The sequence below is a fragment of the Thamnophis elegans genome, chromosome 16 (genome assembly GCF_009769535.1).
Source record: "Thamnophis elegans isolate rThaEle1 chromosome 16, rThaEle1.pri, whole genome shotgun sequence".
NCBI lineage: Eukaryota > Metazoa > Chordata > Lepidosauria > Squamata > Colubridae > Thamnophis > Thamnophis elegans.
In genome coordinates this window covers 72,953-94,027 of record NC_045556.1, presented here as the reverse complement: position 1 = coordinate 94,027, position 21,075 = coordinate 72,953, and the positions used below count along the sequence as shown (strand labels likewise).

At 52.2% G+C, this 21,075-nt stretch overlaps 1 protein-coding gene across 1 annotated transcript in view; it reads right to left on the bottom strand.

The window, feature by feature from the left end:
- Window positions 1-21,075, bottom strand: part of UNC13C (unc-13 homolog C) — a 53,851-nt gene that overhangs the window by 6,231 nt on the left and 26,545 nt on the right. Inside the window, 18 exon segments of the mRNA XM_032233690.1 lie at window positions 45-101; window positions 604-727; window positions 1,221-1,367; window positions 2,397-2,485; window positions 4,888-4,965; window positions 6,515-6,592; window positions 7,759-7,902; window positions 8,275-8,371; window positions 8,986-9,112; window positions 10,175-10,260; window positions 10,659-10,792; window positions 12,161-12,289; window positions 12,517-12,606; window positions 13,073-13,141; window positions 14,994-15,144; window positions 16,611-16,774; window positions 17,313-17,428; window positions 17,612-17,781. Coding sequence (XP_032089581.1) covers window positions 45-101; window positions 604-727; window positions 1,221-1,367; window positions 2,397-2,485; window positions 4,888-4,965; window positions 6,515-6,592; window positions 7,759-7,902; window positions 8,275-8,371; window positions 8,986-9,112; window positions 10,175-10,260; window positions 10,659-10,792; window positions 12,161-12,289; window positions 12,517-12,606; window positions 13,073-13,141; window positions 14,994-15,144; window positions 16,611-16,774; window positions 17,313-17,428; window positions 17,612-17,781 — 2,050 coding nt within the window.

Here is a 21,075-nt window from a genome sequence, read left to right as displayed (position 1 = left end):
GAGTGCAGGCGTCCCTGCCCCTCTCTTCCACCAGACCGGCTTACCTTCAGCTTCGACAGCTGGCTGAAATCTTTGGCTGCACTGAGGATCATTGGAGGGCCCTGAGGAGAAGCCAACGAGCGGAAGGTGAGGCACAATCCCCTCACCTCCAGGCGTGGGGCAGGGGAGGCCCAGAGAACACACTGGGCTCTGTGTTCAAGGGAAGGACGCCATGCACAAACACAAGGCCGCCCGCTGAGCACTCCAGGAGCGAACTGCCAGCCCATTCAGAGCGCCAAATGAAGAAGACTCTTGTTATTTTCTCGGCCCAGGTTCAGGTCCCTCTGACTGTTGCCTTGGTAGCAGTTCCCCCTCTGCATCCGATGGCCAAAAGGAGGGCATGGCCCCCCCCCGGGAGCCAGCTATGCACCCACTCCCGGCCCTCGTCTTTCAGGGCCAAAGAGGGCACCCACCGTCTCCTCTTGCAAAAGGGGCTTCCTCTTTGGAACATCGCCCGTCACGTGAGAGAAGGGCTGAATACCTGAGCACCTCCCTTCTCAGGGAGGGCAAGCCAAGGCTTTACAGCTGGTTGCAGGAGGAGCCGCCCGTGGCTCAGAGACTCACGGTTTGGTCTGCCAGGGGTGGGAGCACAATCTGCCTTTCTATTTTGCTCAGGACCAACTTCCAGAGCTCTTTCAAAAGCCGCTTCAGAACAGTCTTCTCACATATTTTTGCTGAGGTACTTAAGCTGCAAAGAAACAAACCATTTCTGCCTTGTGTCGTGATTTTGCCCATGTCAGCCAGGGGGATCTGCCAGCAGGGGAGCCCCAGATGCAGCGCACCAGATGAGGCAGAAAGCACGGGTGCCTCCCCAGCCCCCTCCCCAAGAACTCTGCCGGACAGAGACTCGAGCTCCAACCCTCCACCCCGGGAGGGAGGGGCCATTTCCCCCAGCAAGACAGCCTGGGTCTCCCTCTGCCCGGAGGAGCCTTGTCTTCCAAGGGAGCAGGAATGGCCAGTAGGAGCTGCCAGCCGAACCAAGCCAGAGGCCTGGGGAGAGGGAGGAGGGTGGGAGGAGCAGAAAGGCCTCATCCAGAAGGCTTGAGCATCCGAAGGGTGCTGGGCAGAGGCTCCTTGCATAGCATCAGTGCCCACCCTCCCCACCCCCCCCCCGGTTCTCCCCAGCTGTGGCACCATCTGCCAAACATGCCAGTTCCCTGGCACCCGCCTCCTGTGCTTACGTTTTGTCAAGGAAATCCATCAAGGGGCGCAGCACGACCTCCGCCTGCACGGCGCTGTTGCTGCCTGCTGCTCCTCCTCCGTCTCCTCTCATCTGATTTAACTCCAGGCTCATTTGGGTCACGCATTCCTCAATGAGAAGCTGGAAACTAGGAGAGGGGAGGGGGTCCAGGTAGCCCCTGCTGCTGCCCACCACCATCTCTGTCACGCTGGGGGCCCTTGTGCTGCTGCCCACCTCCCCCTCCCCAGCTCTGGATGCACCAAGTGATCCCATCAGGGGAGGGGGGGGGGAGGGGGGAGGGGGGGCGGGGAGGGGGGGAGCGAGGAAGCTGCCTTGGTCCAGGTTTCCTAGGGCCACTTGGATTGAAAGCCCTTTGCAAAACAGACACGCCTTCCTCCTCCTTTACCTCTGCTGCTGGTGCTGCTGCCGCCACCTCTAGGTCCCTGTTTCCCCCACCCCCCCCTTTTCTTCCCACGGATGCCAAAGGAAGAGCTGTGTACCTGGAGACCTATTATTATCTATGGAATATAGTAATAATCTGACTTTTAGGAAAATCCCTTACCAGGAAGGTTACTAAAACTGAAAACAGTGCCACATGAACTCGTAACAAAACCAGACCCACAGAATGCTAAAAGCTGCTGATAATTCATCTAAAATGTACACAGACTGAAGCTGACCGTACAGCCACAACCACATAGAAGCTAATTTCAACTCCAAGCTCCACCTGCCTCAGAGAAGCCCTTGGTCACAGCCACCTGCCCCCCCCCCCCCCGGAGGCCCACAAGCAGAGGAAGGGACACCACAAACCCCCGTCCTCCAACGGAGCCCCTCTGCTGCCCTTTCTCCTCTCTGCAGGTGTCTGGGTTAGAGTAGATTAACAGAGTTGGAAGGGACCTTGGAGATCCTCTAGTCCAACCCCCCTCACCCAAGCAGGAGAGCCTACACCATTTCTGACAGAGGGCCGTCCAGTCTCTTCTTGAAAGCCTCCAGGGATGAAGCTCCCACAGCAACTTCTGTTCCACGGGTTGATTGTTCTCACAGTCAGAAAAATTTCTCCTTATTTCCAGGTTGAATCTCTCCTTGAGTCACCTGGGCTGAAGGAGCAGGCGAGGCAGCAGGGGATCTACAGGAGGAGGAGGAGGAGGAGGGAGCCCCCTGGAGAGGAACCTGTCCTTACCTGGCGCTGTAAACCAGGCCGAGCTCATCTAGGACGCTGCTGAGCTTGGTCTGCAGCTCTTTCAGGGTCTCACTGGCCTCGGGGTCCAGCTGAAAAGAAGGCAGGGGCCAGATTAGCCGCTCCTCCCCCCCCCCCCTTGCCTCCATCCTCCGGCATCATCAGCAGGCAAAGAGATGGGGCCCCCATCCATTAGACGGCATTAATGGAAAACCAACGTGGAACCCTGCGCTTCTTGGGCTGAAAGGGAAATGTCCCGAGGCCTCTCCCCCTTTGGCCTTCAGTGGGGCCACTGGGGAGGTCAGCTCCGACCCCTCAGCTGAGTCAGGGCTCCCTCCCCCGAGGGCTCCGCAGAGCAGCCCACATCTCCCTACCCCACCCCACTCTTTGAAGCTGCTTGGATGATGAGAGGGAGTTTCCACGCTGTTTTGCATTAACGGTGGAGAGAAGCCAAGCGCCCGGCAATGGAAGGTGTGCAAGGAATTCTTGGAGGCCATGCCAGTTCTCCAGGAAGGGCTGCAGAGGCAGCCCAGGAAGGCTGCGACTGTGCCGGCTTTGTCCCCAACAGGGCTTGGCAGCACCTGGTGTGCCTCAGGCATGCCTGCTGCCACCTGCCTCCTGCCCATCTCCCAGGCACAAGGCACGCCACAGAGGCAGCACCTCTTGGCAAGCACAGAGAGCCCCCAGGAAGGGCAGGGGACACCATGCAACCCCCCCTGAAGCTGTCACCCAGGTTGTCGGGGGGGGGGTGTCGAGAGAGCGGCTCAGGGACCCCACCCTCTGCCTCACCAAATTCACTGATAAACAGCAGTTGGGGGGGGGGTGCCAACCGCTTCCTGAAGAGCTCCCAGTTTTGGCCTGGATGCTGGTGTTCCCCTTCAGGTGCGTCCCTGTTTGTGTGCCATGGGGCACTGGAGGACCCTGCCCAGAGCTTCCTGTGTAGGGCAGGAGGAACTGAATCCACCGTACTGGAAGGGGTGGAGGCCTTGTTTCAGCCCAGATGGGCAAACAGGTTCCTTGCAGCCCCGCTTAACTCTGAAACAGACGTGGCCCAGCCAGCGCTCAGGCTGCGGGAGAAGGGCTTCTTGGCTCAGGCTCTCCCAGGGAGCTCCTGCTGCTGCTGCTGAGGGCCCCTCCTTTGTCTCCTGAGCCCGAGGGGAGGGAGATGGGGGTGCTGCGTTCTGCAGTCCTTTAGGGAGGCTGGGGCAGATTGGGGAACTGGCCACCTCTCGCCTGGAGACAGTAGAGGGGAGAAGGCCAAGTGTAGTCCCCCTCCGGAAAATGCTGCAACCCACGCTGGAGGCCATGCCATGTGTGTCTGTGTGGAAGGGAGCACAAGGGAGCCTCTGCGTGTGGACATCTGCTGCCATTCCCCACACCCTTAATCTGCCCCGTCTGAAGGCGGCTCTGCCCTCCTGCCCGGTCACTTCCAGAAGTCCCTCAATTGGAGTCCGAGAGCTTTAGATTAACCTGCAGCTTCTAATCCTACTCATCCTCTGCACCCAGGTGCCCATTTTCTGCCTACGGAAAAATAGGTGCACAGACTGGAGAGCCAGGAGGATCTTTCAAATGACTGCACATCTCTGCAGGCGCCCCTTTCACACAGAGACCCACGGACCTCGCCCGTGCAACTCTTCTGCACCCCAAACAAGTGGCTGGAAACAGGACGCATGACAACATCACAAACCTCATAGGAAAAGTGTTTGCCTTCTTGCTTCTTCTCAAGGATGGCAAATTAAAGGCAGTAGACAAAGACAGGATGACACATTACAGACAAACATGGACACGCCCATCCCCCCCCCCCCGAGCTGTGACTGGCAGGGCTGGGTACAAATCCATGGCATGCAAGGTGCCCAGAGAAGGTTAACCCAGACAGGTGGGTGAACTTGCTTACTGGGCGGGTCTCCCTGGCTTGCCCCATGGCAGGGCACAGCAGAAGAAGAATTGGGGACTGGGGCGCAGCTCTGGGCTGGCATCACATCTTTCTCTCAGCTTTTGGCCAGGAAAGAGGAGCAGCCCTTTTGGCCCGGGGTGGCAGGGAACTCTCCTGGCATCATGGCAGTGGGAAGGGGGCTTCTAGATCTCTTCTTCTCCTCTGCAGTTGGAGGACTTGAAAAGGCAAAATGGTGCCATTTTCACTCCTCCAAATAGAAACACTGGCAATGAGGGGGCCCTCAAACTGCTTAGGCCCCCCCCCCGTGACAAAAAACCCACATCTGACATCTCCAGAAGAAACAAATGGGGAGGAGCTGCCTTCAGCCTCCTATTGTTGAGCCAAAATGAAATAAGGTGAGGGGCTTCAACACAGCCAAGGCGGGTTCTCTGCCCCACGGCCTGCAGGTATGGAGCCCGAGAAGACTTGGGGCCAGGCCTACTCAACATCTGTCAGCCACCCCCTCTCGATGGCCAGCGCTGCTGTGCCCCTTTCTCCCCTTAGTGGCCCGGTGCTGGGGAAGAGCTTAGTGTTCAGTTGAAGGTGGCGGACGGCACTCACCTCCTTCCCACCCATGGCTTCAAACATCTTCTCAAGCTGTACCCGCAGCTGCTGAATGTTGTTCATCAAGATGCAGGGCTGGAGACCACAAGGACGAAAGTTGTCTTAGCTGCTGGGAGAGAACTGACGGGCCAAAAGAGATCACAAGAAAGGAGCCAAATGGCTGGTTTGGGAGTCCTCAAAGACCACCTGGAGGTCTGTAAGCCACCCGGCCAAATGTGGTGCTGGAAAGAAGAGGTGCGTGTTGGCGGCAAAGAGCCGGCCTGTTCTTCGCACGTTATTCGGCCAAGTCTTTCTCAGAAGCAAAGGCCTCCCTCTCCCCTCCGAGGGATCAGCTCGGCTTCAGTGCCGTTCCTCTCTCCCTGGGAATCTCCACCACTGGGCACATCAATCTGGTCCTCTGCTTCCCTGCCACTGAGCCTGCCTCTTTGACTGTCAGCTAAGCAGAGCTTGGAATGCGTCATCATGGCTGTTTTCTATGCTGGACGGTAGGCATCCCAAAAGCTAGTTCCCCTTGTCCCTTCCTGCCAGGGATGGGACTGAAAAGCAGAAGGACCTCCAAAAGGAGATTCAAGAGGACAAACAGAGTGGAAGGTGACCAAAGGAATGTTCTCCATCCCCATGACAAAACCGGTGTTGCACCTGGGAAGAAGGGAGGTTCTCTACTTTTCTAGGGATTATTCTGCCAGTCATGGCAACCATGTTGATGCCTTCTGTCCATGGTAGGAGAACAACTTTGGGTACTGAAAAACAGCCCATCCGTTCTCTGGAGCCCCCCTAGTGCTGTGTGTGTCATGGAGTCCTCAGACTCAGAAGACTGATAGGGGAAATCATCTGGCTCCCCTGTGTCTGCTGATGTACCAAGTGAGAAATTTCTGTGCTGGGGAGGAAGTGAGAATGTGCAGATCTTGACCAAGTGCCCAGTCCTAAAATTAGGAGACTGCCGTGAAACATCAGGCCAAGACAATCCTTCCACTTTTTAGAAAGGAAGAGTCAGGAATCCAGGCTTCCTGAAACATGGCTGGAGGATGGGCCGTACCACTCAGTAATTCCTTGACTGACCTGTCAGTCTTAAGGAAATCCTGGGTTCTCGTGTCTCCTTCATATCAACCGGGCTTTGTTTTTCTGGCAACACCCCCCCCCCCCCCATCCTCCAATTGGCCTCAGGTTAATCTCAGTCGGCTTCTCCAAACTCAAATCGTTTCCTGCCGCTTTTGTATTTAGCATCACTTCTGTCTTCGTGAGGACTTTGTGGCAGGGACGTTGGTAGCGCTTCCACTAAGCTTTGGGAGGAGGTGTCTTCAACAGATTATTTTGGGGAGAAAGGATTGCCGTGTCCAGGAGTCGTGGACTCCACGACCATTGCTATGGCAAGGCTGGGTGTTGTGAAGGGCCCCTGGTGGCTCCCTTAGCCTGCAAAACTGCCTTTTGGGCTACTGATCAGTAAAAGAAGAGATCAAGGAAGCCATTTGCAGAGCACAAACCGATAGGATCACTACGCAACGAAGGAGAGCAGACAATTGTCCTCCACCCCATTCCCCATGGGCTCTTCAGCTCCCTATTGATCATACAATGGTTACAAAATACAGTATTAAATTTGAAAAAGTAGCAATCAAAGTTTGCTCACCACATTTTCCTTATCACAGTAAGAACTGAAATCCTTCGTTATAATTGCAGCATACTGAATAAGCACTTTGTGAATTATCTAGAACAAAAGAAACACGTTACTGTTGAACAGTGCTCCTATTCTAAAATATTACAGCATCTGGGCCACTCTTGGAGGGGGGAAAGCTGAGTCTTCGCCCTCAGAAGACCACCAAGACCTTTGCCTCCTTCCGAGGCAGATGCCTGTCACCTTGACCTCCTTAGAACGTCATGTATGCTAAAGACCAGTCTCTGGGAAACGATTTATAAAGAAGGCTCCAAGAAGATCCCCCAAAGTGTATCTCTTCTTCTGGGTGAAACTGATGAAGCTCAGGGAAGTCATTTACTAAAACTAAAGGTGCCCCTTCCTAGAGAGAGAGAGAGAAGGGAGTGCTTCGGTCCAATAAATGGAGACAGGCCTCTCCCGCGAGCTTCCTTGAAAAGTTGGCCTGGCACCTCTCGGGTCATCAGGTGAAGATGCTTCTGTTCATTTAGACCTTTTTCTAACGTCTCATCTTGACCCCTCCTGTTAAAATTCATACGTTTGCATTTGTTTTTTTTCTCCTGAGTGGTTACATTTTATGTTGATTTATCTTTTTTGTTACATGTAAACTCTCATTGCTTTTATTTCAATTGGTTCTCGTAAGCTGCCCAGACGAACCTGCTGTGGGGCAGGTGGCTTCAGAAGAGAGGAGACAGGAGGAACAGCACGGGGCCTAAGAAGAACTCTAAAATGCCTCCCAGAGGCCTCGCCTGAATTGGGCAGAGGAGTGGGGCGCAGAGTAGAAAAGTTGATTTCAGCAGGATTCTGGATCCCTGGCCCTGTTTGCTCTCATATCCTGGTTATCTTAGTTCTCTTCCAGTGGATGGAAACCACATTTAAAAGCCATGGCTTTCTATGCCTGGACGGATCCAGAGAAATTGCCCAGCTGCTGAATCTTAATGGGAGTTCTATCCAGCTGCTATCTCTGACTTCTTCTCTTGAAGTCCCCCAGCATTCTTTAGGTAACGATGGGTGAATTTCTAGACAGGTCACGGCTAGCTTAGACAATATTCTTTTTGCCTTGAGATTTATTTTGAGATGCCACAGAGCTAGAAGGAGGAAGCACCCTTGGATGGGACAAAAAAGGCTCAAGGCAGGACAGACATTTTATTCTGTTGTGACCGCCTCTCACCGGCAGTTCGGGCTCCACTATAAAGGCAACAATACAATACAAGAAGACCCACCTTGGCAAACTTTCTCATGAGATGAGAAAGTGCTGCAGGATTAGGACATTCCAGCTTCTTTATGATCTCAAAGCTCTGGTTGAGCTGTGTGAAGACATCTACCACAGAGCAAGAGAAGAGGGCGTGGTCTGATGTGGGCTGGAACTGCAAGGAGAAGGAGAAACAAGACATGCTGGGCAGAGGCCTGGCGGGAGGAGCTGCTGCTTCTCAAGGATGGGGCTGCGCTGTCGCTTCAGGATAGCAGCCCTGCAGGACTGGATCTGCGGAAAGGGGGCCTTGGAAAGCACCCCAAAGTCTTATCGCTTGGAGAGGCTGCAATGCGGTGACCACTCAAGGGACCTTCCTACTCAGAGACGTCGGCTGATACAACAGCAGCTCTCTTCCTTTTTGTGGGACCAGGCCCCGGTTCCTGATAGTTCTAGCTCCCCGCTCTCGTTTCACGGGAAAAGGGCTGGCGACACCCAGCAGGGATTAGGGCGGTGGGGGTTTTGGCCTTCACTTTTTGATGCTGCTCACCCCGTCTTTCTTGTCCCTTCCCAATGCGCCGTGGAGGAATTCCATGGAGACGTCCTCATTTTCGTCTAGCCACTGCATGACAAATGGCTCAAACCACCTAGGAGAGGACACACAGGTGTGGGCGGCTTTTCCAGGCAGTCTTTTGTCTTAAAACCAGATTCTGCTAAGTTCACATTAAGACAGAGGAGAATGGATTGTGCTGGTGTAAATGAGTGCATCCTCTTGCCCCTTTCCACCACGATGACACACAGATAAGAGGACTGTCTTTTGCAAATCAGGTTAGTTTAGCGGCTCTTTCACTTATTCTGTAAATGATAATTGCAAGAAGCTGCACCTGACGTTTTGGGGGGAAATGGTCTGAAAAAGGAAATGCCATGCAGAAGTGAAGGCCGGGAATCTGCCTCCTGCAATAATGAGAACTGGATCGATCACCTGGTCTGCTGTCCTTTTCCCTTGGAGAATCTCCCCCAACTACCTTCTCTTCAATGCAATGATGGAAAAATCTACCATGATTTCTCCATGGCGTCTTTGTGGGGAATGAGGGGTCAAGGAAAGGGGTTCTTTGAGTTCTAAATGCACACCAGTTTTAAGGGTTTCCAATTTCAAGGCCGAGCTGGAGAAAGATTGAAAGGAGTCTGCGTTCAACTTGGAAATGAAAGCTCGGTCCAGCCCTCCCATTCCCCATGCAACCCCCATCCCCACTACACTTACAGAGAGTATTCAGGCACCGTGTCTCTGAATGAGGGGAGCTCTTGCACGTATTCATTATAAAACCATTTCACTTTGAAGTGTAAATTCATATAGTCTGTGCTCTTGCATAACCTGTGCTTTTCATGTTCTGTAATGGACACAAAACAAAGATTTAATAAAGCTGCAGCTATAAGTAAGATTATGGTCTCCTGGCATACATGATTTATTTCCATAAAATAAATCATATTGGACTTTCACAACTGGCAGCTGCTTAATAGCCTGAGTAAGTGAACCACTGCCTGGGGCAAGCGAATGTTCACAGTATTCCTCTTCCCCAACTGGGTCCATAGGCTCACCAGGAGCTGCACTTGATGAGGGCAGAGAGCTGGCCAAGGATTCTCCATTTTGCTCTCAGAAGTGCTCAGTCCAACCACCTATTGAGTAGACTGGGACCAAGTTGCCCTTCATCTATCTCTGCTGTCCAAAGGTCTTGTCAAGTATCGCAAACAACTTGAATACAAATTCTATGTGGTTTTTGAAGCCCCAAGTTGAAGTCAACCTCTCTTCTCCTAAACAGATCTACTGCTAGCATGGAAGATATATTTCCTTTAGGTGGGCATTTTGCTTCATCGGAACCCTAATACTAACCACACTGTCTGGTTCCCTATCATCTCCTTCCACCTCCTGATACACCTATTGTTTTTGGAGGGGAAGCCAAGCATCTTCAAAGGCCAGTGGTGGGATTCAGCCAGCGTGCACCTATCCGGGAGAACCGGTTGTTAACTTCCTAAGCAGTTCGGAGAACCGGTTGTTAGAAGAAATCCCATTTTGTTTTTTTCCACTTTACAGGGCTAATCCTGTAAGGAAGGCAGGAAGGAACACATTCTGGTGTTGTTTCTAGCCGAATCTTTATTGCCTCTCCAGTTAATCCTTATTACATTGTCACAGCTAAGGCGAAGCGCCCATCGACGTGAGTGACGTTGAGTTGGCCACGGCCACACAGTCACATGACCACCAAACCCCCGCCTACCCAGTTGGCCATTAGGGCAGAGAACCGGTTGTTAAGTTATTTGGATCCCACCACTGTCAAAGGCTCTCTCCAGAAAGAGAAGAGGTTGGGGCCGAGTGGAACTGCCTCTCCTCCTGCACACCCCGCAACATACCTGCCCTGCAGTTGCAACCTGCTTGGCCACACCGCTGCTCCCCTTACCTTCCAGAGCAAACTTCATATCCTGTGCAAAGAGGACCCACATGACCTCCGCGCTGATTTTGCCCATGCTCAGCTCCTGAGGGAACCTGCAAGAAGCCAAGCGGGGCACAGTCAGCTCTTCCGGCAGCAGCAGAGCAACCCTTTCTGGCTCCTTGATCCTTCCCGGCTTGAAAATCTGAGCTCTGAAGTCGACCCGGGCAGAGAGGAGGAACCAGGGATGCTCTGCAGGGCTGCCACAGGAGGGCTGCCCAGAAAGTGGCTGCGAGGCTCCTCTGGAAGCCATGAAGGAGGGACCGCCCAAGAATAAAGAAGCAGGAAATGCTGCAATCCTCCCCTTGGGAGGGCTCAAGGGCAGGTATTCTGAAGGACCCCCAACGCACTGGAGCAGGTTGCAGAAAAGCCTTGGCTCACAACGTGAAGTCGGAGGAGATTGGAAGGGAGTTGAGGGATCTTAGCTCAAGAAGGTTGGCTTTTCTCGCCTTACTGGTTCAGGACAGGAGTGTAGGTGGCTCCGTCTTCATCAATGATGGTGACCATCAGGGTAATGAGCTGGGCCCAGAAATCCAAATTCTTAATCGTTGGACCCTGTTCCTCCCGAGGAGCATCTTGCTTCTTACCCTGTTGGCCAAAGTGAGAAAGCTGCTGCATCTGAGATTCTCCTTTCCAGCGCTTGGCAAAAGCCCTGCAGAAAACACTTTCCAGGATTGCTCTTCTTGGCGACTCCTCCTCCTCTTCCTCCCCCCCCCCCCACCTCTGGACGCCCCAAAAGAACATAAGCACTTTGTGTCTGCTCAGAAACTTCCTTTCTTGAGGCAGAGTTCTCACCTTAGGCGAGGAAGTCACCCAGCTTGCTTGTTACAGGGCTGTTCCTGGCTAGTTACGCACCATGTTGCCTCTTCACAATCACATCAATAGAATTTTCTCCAAGATGGTCTTTCCCCAACCTGATTCTCCAGGTCGTCTAATGGGGCCACCATCCACCCACTTCCCATGTGCCTTTCCCGGCATTTCTCAAGGGCTCCTTGGTGCTTCCTGAGCTGGGTGGGTTTCTTGCAGATGTTTCATGACCCTCACTATGAAACCTCATCAGCGCTGGAAGACTCTTGCTCTATACTGTCTTGGCTGTTAGTGTTGGTGGTTCTCTGGTTGGGCTGTTAACTTGATTGGGGTTTTGTTTACTTCTTGATTGCTGGTCTGAGGTTAATCTTGGTGTAAATCTATGCTCAGCTAGGTATTGAAAAGTTTGGGGTTTTTTGTTCATTTCTGGCTTTTGATCCTTTTGCACAATATTTATTGATTTATATTTCCAGAGCACCCGTCTCCCTCGCCTGTAGATTCTGTTTATGTCCATGTGTTTATTGATGGCGGATTTGTCAGAGCGACAGGCTGAGAGTTGCCAAACAAGCTAATGGTAAACAGTCCAACCAAAGAACCTTCAAACTCAATTTCATTGAGGGCGGCATCAGGGTTGTGTTTGACCTTGGGGGGGGGGGGCAAGGTGGGCGTGGCAAGGTGGTCAACATCAGTGTCGGGGGCGCTTGTGGTGGCCTGAGTGCTCTGCCAGCGGAAACGGGCTTCCGGGCTCCGTTTTCGGCTGCAACAGCCTCCTGCAATTCTCTGCCAGCGAAAATGGTGCTCGGGAGGGCCGCGAGCCATGCTCCCAAGCTCCGTTTTCCCTGGCAGAAGCACCGCAAGCCCGTCCTTTGCTGTTTCCAGGGGGGCCCTGCGGGCCACATCTAAGCATCCCATGGGCCGGATCCAGGCCTTGAGTTGGCACCCCTGACCAAGACCATTAGAGGTCAATAGACTAAGCAGGACCCTGGGAGGAACGCTGCCCCACTCTTTGGTCTTCTATTATGGGTAATTCAGTTGCCAATCTCCTGTTTTTCATGGCCTTTAAACCTGCTGTAAAGGCAGGACAGGACCAACCTCCCTCTAAGGGCACCTGAGGCCTCCTGAGCAGAAGGAGCCAGAAGAGGCACTCACCTGGTCCATTAACTGAGCATACAGGTCATGGCAGTTATCAAAAATATATCTGTAGGTGGAATCCAAGCAGGCCCGGACACAGTCTTTCACAACGGTGCTGGCTCGAGGGGGACTCGGCTGCTCTAGAACCTGGGCAGAGAGAGAGGCACAGAACTGGCTGACGGGTTTCTCCGCTGTTCGCAGCCATTTACAGTTTTGGCAACTTACCAAACATGGGAGGTCTCCAGCTGCAAGGAAATGGTTCCCTTCCCTTCCACTGGCTTTATTCAAAGTTTAACGCCAACATAAAAAAAAATCTGGAAATGTCCTGGATTTAGATTCTGAAATGTAAACATCTAGGAGGGAGCTGAACTTACTTTCAGGCGAAAAAATGCAATGCTTGTCAGGAGATCGACGGTTGATTTTAGGTCCTGAAGCCTCTCTGGACTGCTGGCAGGGAAATTGTCCTGTAGGTGAGTAGAGAACCGAGAAACATAAAAACTCTCTGTATGGCAGGCGGCCGGGGGGGGGGGGGTCCAGGCAGATGGACACTTTAGCCAGGGGGACAAGCCCACCGTGCCCATCAACAGTGGGATGGAAGAACTGCCCCAGGCTCTACCCACACTTCTTGATAAAAGCCCCAAATCACCTTCCTCCCCATAATCAACTGTCTGCTTTCTCCCTGAAGAGGGGAAAGAGCTAAGAGTTCAAGGCCTCTCGGGTGCCAGGCAGAATAACGGGGGCTTTACGGCAGCTGCAGAGGGGAAGACAGACTGCTGAGAGCCAGCGGGACTTGGCTCACCAGCTACTCCATCACGGGGCTGCCCTCTGCCTGAGTCGGGCCTGGCTGGTTCTCCAGAGAGTGGGGAGGGGCTGCAGCCGCCTCCTAGGCAGAAATACCTGCGTGCTTTGGAAGAAGGAAAACATACCTACCCTGTATTTAGAGAGATCAATCCTCAAGGAATTGTGCAACTGATCAAGGAGTTTGATGAACTTTTCTCTCTGCATGGTAAACACACGGAGCTGTCAGGACCAGCTGAGAAGAGGGCTACAGTGGTGGTCCACTGATTAAGAGCCCCCAGGAGGGCGTGCTCTGCCCTGCTATCCCCAGGAAGAGCCGGCCTGGAACACAACAGACGTGACCACCCACCCCAATTCCACTGTGCCATCTTCCTTGCTATGCCAGCCTCCTCTGCGGAAACTAGTCTGCTGGCTGTAGGTGGTTAAGGCAGTGGTTGGAGAAACAAAATCCTGAGCCAGTAGTCGAGGTCGGGAGCAGCAGGGGGCCTCTGGGAAAGCTCAGGCAGACGCCTCCTGTTTTCCCCACCCAATGGTCAGGCTGAAGGAAGGACTTCTTAAAATCGCAGCTGCCTTCAGGCTCTGGTGAAAAGGTGGTCCTTTAGAGGGCCTCTTCAGCCCTCCGCATGCCCCTGCCTGCCGCAATGCTAGAGAAGGCAAGCAGCCAAGAGAAGGCCTTCCCGACCGGGGCATCTTCCTCGGGGTTCAGCCTGGGCAGGCACAGAAGAAACTGCTCTCCTCTTTCATGCCCTCGAGGTCGCTTGCTCATTCTCAAGCAGCCGGTCCCCAAGTGGTCCAGGGGGATCAGCCGGAAAGGAAGCGAACTGCGCCGCCTCAAGCAATGAACGCAGCCTCTGGGAGGGCTGACATCTGGGGGCTGCCTGCCAGCTGTTTCTGAGACAAAGGGGGTTGGCCAACCTGCTGAACCACAAAGAAGGAAGAGCATTCCTTCCCTTCCAGAAGCTTCTGCATCAGCTACAGGAGTTCATTTCTGCCCTACTGAGGTTGTATTTTCACAGAGGTGCCATGACTTCATGATTTCTAGGAAGTCTCTGCTCTTACGCTAAAACTTTTTATTTAGCAAGAAATATAAATCTTAATAGTAAGATGTGAATCAAGCATCATCTGACTGGAAACATCTTTTTCGATTTGCATTGGTGAACCAATTTGATAATCAAACCAATTCAAGTGGGATAACACTAAAGCCATTTCTGTACATCTCCCAATAGATCCACCTGGTTAGATTTCAAGACACAAATCACTTTTGAATCAAATCTCTAAAATCAGTATTTGCAAACTCTTTATATCACGCATCTTACTCATTGCAGTGAGCTACGTGTTTTGGAACTGCATACATGTCCTCAGAGCGTGTGAGAATAGCCAATGTTTATTTCCCTGAGTTTAGGGCCATTGTGGCTTCTCCATGACCCAAAGCTGTTAACTAATTGCTTGTATTCTATTGATTGATAAAGTGATTGATCAATTGCAGGACCAGCAAGCATTCCCTCTTCCATCCCCCCACTCAACAACCACCCATCAGGTAGGCTGGTAGAAGGAGCAAGACCCTCTTTTTGCCCCATGAACAGATCCGGTGACTGCCGAGCTCCACAAGGCCCCACCTTTCCCTAAGCGTGTGTGTGTGTCTGTCTGTCTTTCTCACTCTACCTACCGTCCCTTGCTGGAAAGGCAGGTTTCTGCCACATTCAGCAGGGGCGAAAGAACAGAAAGTCCCCTGCAAAGAGAGAAATGTTTTCTAAAAGACGTAAACAACCCCAAAGGAAAAGGATTTCTCCTTCAGAGAGACAACGCATAAAACCATAGCTTCATCATTGCACTTCTACAAGGCCCTGGAAGGGGCATCCTTAAGACCAGGACAAACCCTTTCAGGAAACAGGAGTGAATCTTTTAGGGTTAACTGAATTGATCCTAGTAAAATGATGTATTTTCATGGATGAAAAGCGTATGACTGTTTTCTATGAGTTTTAGGGGGGAAAAGAAACTTTTCTGTATTCATAAACTGGAATACTGAGGAGCTGTAGAGGGAAATCACACTTACCCCAAAGTTAGTGGCAGCAAATCGATCAGAAGCAGAGACACTGGTGGTGGCTGTGGTGTGAGCATAAAAAGCATTGATGTTGGCTAGCAAAGTGCTCATAACAGCTGGAACGCCAGGGCACATGTACTTGGACGACAGGCAAGAGAAGTGCCTGAAAGACAAACCAAGGGTGGGGCTGCTATCCAGAGGTGCCATGTATCTCTTAGCAGCATGACCCAAGGGCTTAGGCACCCTGGGCCCGTGAAGCACACCTGTCTGTTGGAGCTGTCCAATATTGCTCCTACTCCGGCTCTTGAAAATGCTCCCCTGCAGGGCTTATTCTCTGAGTAGACCTGGGCAGAGGATGATGGCCTTTGAGCAGGCTGCCTGGGCCCCAGGTCTCAGCCCATATCCCCCCTCCCCCCAGGGCAGCAGGTCTACCCAAGGCTGCCTTTCAGTCACTGAGCACCCAAGAGAAACCCATTCACAACCACAGCAGGGGCCAGGATGTGTGTCTCTTTCTCATCTTGGGTCAGGCACCAGCATCCAAAGGCCTAACAAAGGCTCCCTTTGGGCAAGGTGGGTCTGCCTCCTGTGGGCAGCCAATGCCCTCGGTGGAAGCGCTGATTAGGAGGGGCTTGGCTGCAGTGTAGAAATTAAAATGGATTTAAAAACAAGAAAGCCTTTACAAAGAGCTTTCTCTTTCTCCAGCTAAAAAGGTGTCGTTCAGAAGCTCCAATACTGAAATAAAATAATTTGGTGTGTCGAAACCCATTTCTCAAAAGGGGGGCAGGGAAACTTTGCATTGCTGGTCTCCCTGAAATTCCAACCATGAGGGCTGTGTGTGGACATCATGAATTCCAACCTGCTGAGAACCATCAAGATGAAATAGAAACAGTTTCTATTTCATCTTCTTGAAGATGAGAACATGAACTGGAATTTCAATGCTGCCTTCTTCTTTGCTTCTAAATGGGAACAGCCACCCTTACTCTATAAACATGTAGAGAGCTCTGCAAATGAGCTGGATAGGTCTTGCTCAGGCTAGGGAAGATTGGCCAATGCCTAGGGAGGAGCAGGACATCTCCCCTGAACTGTACGAGACGTTTCATTAGGCTCGGAAGGGTTAGTAGATGCATGCTTTCCCCTCTGGACATCTCTCTGTCAATGTTCTCAGCACAAGCGTCTTCCTGATCTGTCCAGGTGGCAGCATTATGACCTTGCCCCCGTGAGCAGCTGACAAGGCCTGCCATAGCCTTGCAGACTCGATCAGTGAGACACAGCCTCCCCCACGGACACCTTCACACTTTGAATGCTGCCTTGGGCCCTAGCTTGGATAGCATTGTCCTCTGGACTGGGCCACTGGGGATCTGGGATCCTGAAGGGAGAATACCAAACAGTTTGGCCTAAAGGGAGCAGCTGGCGATCAGAGGAAAGAGAAATCTGCATTTCCACAACTACAGTGTCCCACGGTGACTGCGCAGGCTATGCGCTCTTCTGCCAGGGGTTTCCAAACCAAACCCCTGGTAGGAGGAGCCTAAGGCAGACTGAAATAGTCAGCTGCTCTCGCTAAAGAGAAGCCTTAGGAAAACCCTGGGGACAGTCCACTAAGCCATAGACTGAAGACAGGATGCTACTTGCGTCATTGCTTGGTAGATATTTTCGACTCCGTAGCGCATTGCAAATTCATCAACAATCTCTTGTGCAGCGTCATCAAAGTAGACCTTCCAGGCATCCTCTCCTTTGACAGCTGGGATCTGAACAGCCCCACCTGCTTTCACCTCAGTCAAGTAGTGGAAGAGGCTCTGAGAGAAACACATTTTCATTTCAATTTCTGGCTACTATCAGAGAAGATAGAATCATATTATGCTTAAGTTTTCATTCATCTCTTCTTTTGTGGTTGTGCTAGAAGTGTGATTGGCACCCTCAATCCTTATCCTGGGCACTTGGGGGAAAGCACTCCAGTTTCCAACCGTCCTTGAGGCTCCTGCACCACCATTCCAGACCAGGGGCAGCCAAGAATGGCTGCAGGATCCCCTCCTTTAACAGAGGAAGGGCTCCTCTCTTCTGCTTCTCCGGCGTTTGCTGGAGTGCTGTGTGGAGACGGGAGGGAAGTCTTTGGCCCCCTGGCTTTGCAGTGAGGCTCAGCCGTGCTACCCCGGCAGTTCTTCATACTCAGCTGGGGTGCTGCTTCCTCCCACCTACTCTATGACCCATAACCCCCAGAAGAGCAACCTGACTCATTTCCACCCACTTCTCAGACACAGGGAAACCCCAATGGCACCTGACTGCAAGGGCTCTCCATGGAGATGTGCTGAAGGGAAAGCCATTCCCACCACGTACCTCATGTAAGCAGGTGTACTGCATGTGATACGGTGCGACTTTCTCTTCTCCTTTGATTTCAACATTGAGTTTCAGCCGAATGGCCCCAGAAACCGCAGATTTATCAGTGCGCTTATCTAGCAAATAACAAGAAACGGGTCACGTTGGCTGTGGCAAAGGCCAGGAAGGGAAGAAAGACGAAGGGTGCCCTGAGGGTCGGGAAAGTCCGGTTCTCTAGGATCCCAGGAAAAATGCCTGCCCGAACGTTGTGGGTGCTGTGAGAAAAGGGCTGGATTCCTTTCAGGGACAGGACCACCTACCCAGGTTGTACCAGACGTCCATTTCCCCACTCAGAGTTCTCACATCGATGATAGTTTGTCCCAAAAAATCATCTGATTCTTTTTTGAAATGCTGCTTCACGCGTGACTTAATATCATCGTCTTCATCCCAAACTCTGACCTTTATTCGGTCTGTTGAATTGTGGCATTCGCTGCAAAGGAAAAGCAGGGAAAGCTCAGGGGCTGGCCCAGAAGCATCCCCTTCCCCTGCTCCCTAGGAGTCCGCACCCCACTTCTCTGCCTCTGTTACGGAGTCTCCACACACAGCCAGCACGACGGTAAACCCCGGCTGATGAAAACACCAAGCAGCCCCTGCGTTTCCAGACTCGGCTCCCTTTCTCCTGGGGCCAGGGAAGGCCCCGCGGGCTCTTGGCCAAGAGGTCACATCGCCCCAGGAAGGGCTTGGCCGGCAACTCATTGGGTCCAAGCTTTTGAGACAGTCAACTCATCTCACAAAATGGGGGGGGGGGTGTCAAATGCCCACCATGAGTGGGGTTGACAAGCAACTATTGTATTTGTAGGCTTCCTGAACACAGGGGGGGTTGGGGCACATGTGGCCAGAGAAAACTAGAGCCAGACCACCGGCTTTGGAAAGCCTACAACTGGAATCCTGAAGAGAGGCTGGGCTGGGCTGGGCTGACAGAAAGCAGCAAAACCTCCTCCTCCACCACCACCAGTCAGAAAGTTTCCTTGTATTTTCTGACACAGATCTGGAGCAATAAATCCAGACAAGCTAATTGGAGCAAAATGCAGTCTTTGGATTTAGCTCTTGATCTCTTAGGGGAAAGAATTTGCCTTTGCTTATTTGTGGAAAGTAATTTATGTCCTGTCTTACCAAAAACATGCAGAGAACAATCTAGGTCACTGCAAAAATAACTCCATTACTGTGGTTCTTTCCAACCAGTTATCATTAATTAGACCCCCGGTCTTCCAACAGCCACGTGTCTTCTTTAGCCCCAAGCATGGCTCTCAAGATGAGGAGGTGGAATTTGCAAGGCTTGGGAAGGAGAAGTGCAAGTAAGCAACACCCTCTCATACACCCCCACACCCGCAACGGGATCCCAGGGATCCTCTGCTGCCTGGACCCGCAAAAGTTCAAATGCTGGCCAGGAGATTAGCCTTGCGAAGTTCTGGGAGAATAAGAGTCCTTGTTGACAGACTGCTGTTGTGTCCCGGATTCCTTTGCCTCGGGGGCTCTCTATGCTGCCCCTCCCTCGTCCAAGGGCCAAGCTCCTAAATGGATTCATCCCTCAGAGGGCTGGTGCTGCTCCCTTCTCCCTCCCAGGATTAGCAGCGCTTTTGCACAATCAATTGTTCCTCCCAATTAATAATTGAAGAAGGAAAGACTGCATTTCTACCACGTTTGGCTGAATAATGTAATCTAGGGGGAGCTGCAGCCAAAGGGGGAGGAGCCTCTCCCTCTGCTAAGCACACCAGCCTTACGGCTTTCATTCAAGACTTGAACAGGAACCCAATTTATTTGCCAATTTTTGAGAAGGCAGTTGGGAGGGGGGGGGCTCAGCTCACTTTCTGAAAGAAGCAACCTCCTCATTTGAGACTCCCCCCCCCCAAGGCACCAAACAAAGAGCTGCTAAAATGAACCACCCCTCCTATTTTCTGCGAAGCCGTTTCCCACTTGTCTGGTGAGGTCCCTGCAATTCCAATGGACGCTTGGGATTCTCCAGCTTGCGGACTGGAACCATTAGGATCTTCTGCTCCTTCCTTGTTGTGAACAGAGGGGCTTATTCTGGCTCCCAACCATTCAAAGCCCAGGATGCGCCCATCGGCTCAGGTTCAGGCTCCGTTTGGAGACTCCACTGGAAGTGACTCCAGGTCTTTTTATGAAAAGGAGCATTTCCTTCCCTCCAGCCTTGAGTATTTCAACTTTTAAACCCTTTCACCTCCTTGCCTGAGCAACCTGTTCACAGAAGACCAGTTATGCCTTGTATTCCTGGCATTAAATTTCAACATACCACAAATTGGACTGAGCTGGATTTAATTTTGCTGCATGCAAAGGTGTGTTATCCTGAAATCTCAAGCTTCCCGTCCCTCTCCTTCTTCTTTAGCTCAACCTGCCCTGCATTTCCTCAAGACTTCCTCTGCCTCTCTTTCCTGCCCATCATCAGCTGCTCTGCCAGCCCTGGATTAAAAACAGATACGACCCTTCAGAAAGGAAGGGACACCGGTTAACAGGATATTTTACCAATTCATAGGGTATGGAAGTAACACCAGTTCACAGACCCTGCAGCTGTTGACATTTAGTGCTTTATGATTACGACTCTGCCTGCAGCCTCTTTCCTATCTCCCATCTATCACTAAGCCGATTATGACTGAGGTGAGCGGCGGTGCAGCGCAAGACAGCACGAAGGCACAGGGAAGCACTTGCAGGCCATGCTGGGCATAAATAGTTGCTATTCAATTGCACTAAGGCCTCCCTTTCGATTGAGGCTTGGGCCATCCCCACTTGCCCAGCCCGGCCAATGGAACTGGGTGCAGGGGCATGGAGCCTGTGGCTTTGAGGACGTCCTTCCCTCCTCAGGCCATGAGACCTGCAGTCCTTGGGACCGATTGCAGAGGAGCGCAGCAGGGCCAGCTGAGGCCTTTCAGATCCCTTGTAGCTGGCACTGCTCCGCTTCCTCACTGGATTCCAGGATTCCTTTAGGCTGCCCCATTTCTGCCATTGCCTTGTTCCTCTCCGTTTTTTTCCTTCCTTCCTACAAAAGGCTACCATGGAGATCCTGGACCACTGAAGGCTGCGCAGCATCTACCCAAAGAACCCCAGAAGGCTGTGAGACAACAGCAAAATGTTGCTGTGCAGGTTCTGCTGACAGAAAATGGTCACCAGAGATGAAAGCAAACGGCAGGCTGGCAGTGGACACCGTAGGCCTGGCAGAAGAGGTGAAGCCCACTGGCCTCGAGGCAGATGCTGCAGATGCTGCTCCCTGGAAGGAAGCTGTTGCTGCAATCCCTCAGTGCAGAACATGAGGACGGACGGACGGACACCCACACACACACACACACACACACACCAGGAGCCTCTTATTGGGAATTCTTGAAATGTCCTTTAAGAAAGCATGGGAAACAAAAGAGAGTCTGACCATCTTGCCAGTTTGGATGGTCCTATGCCGTGGGAATGGAGAATATTTCCTTTCCACTTCAATTCCACTCCCCCCCCCCCACTGGTTTATCTCTGGAGGCCCCTGTACCCAATATCATCTTTCCATTATAGTTGGAGGAAGTGAAGAAGTGAGTTCTGGAGGGCCATCAATTGTCCTCCAGCTACAGTGAGAAGAACTCCAAGCTGCCCACAGAGATCTTCCTCTTTCCTTTTCACTGAGAGACTGGACTCCCATCAACCCCATCATTTGCAAAGATGTGGACAACTCAGATTCCTTCCAAAAGATGCTTCCACTTAAATGTCACCTCCTTTAAGATGTTAGGGTCTC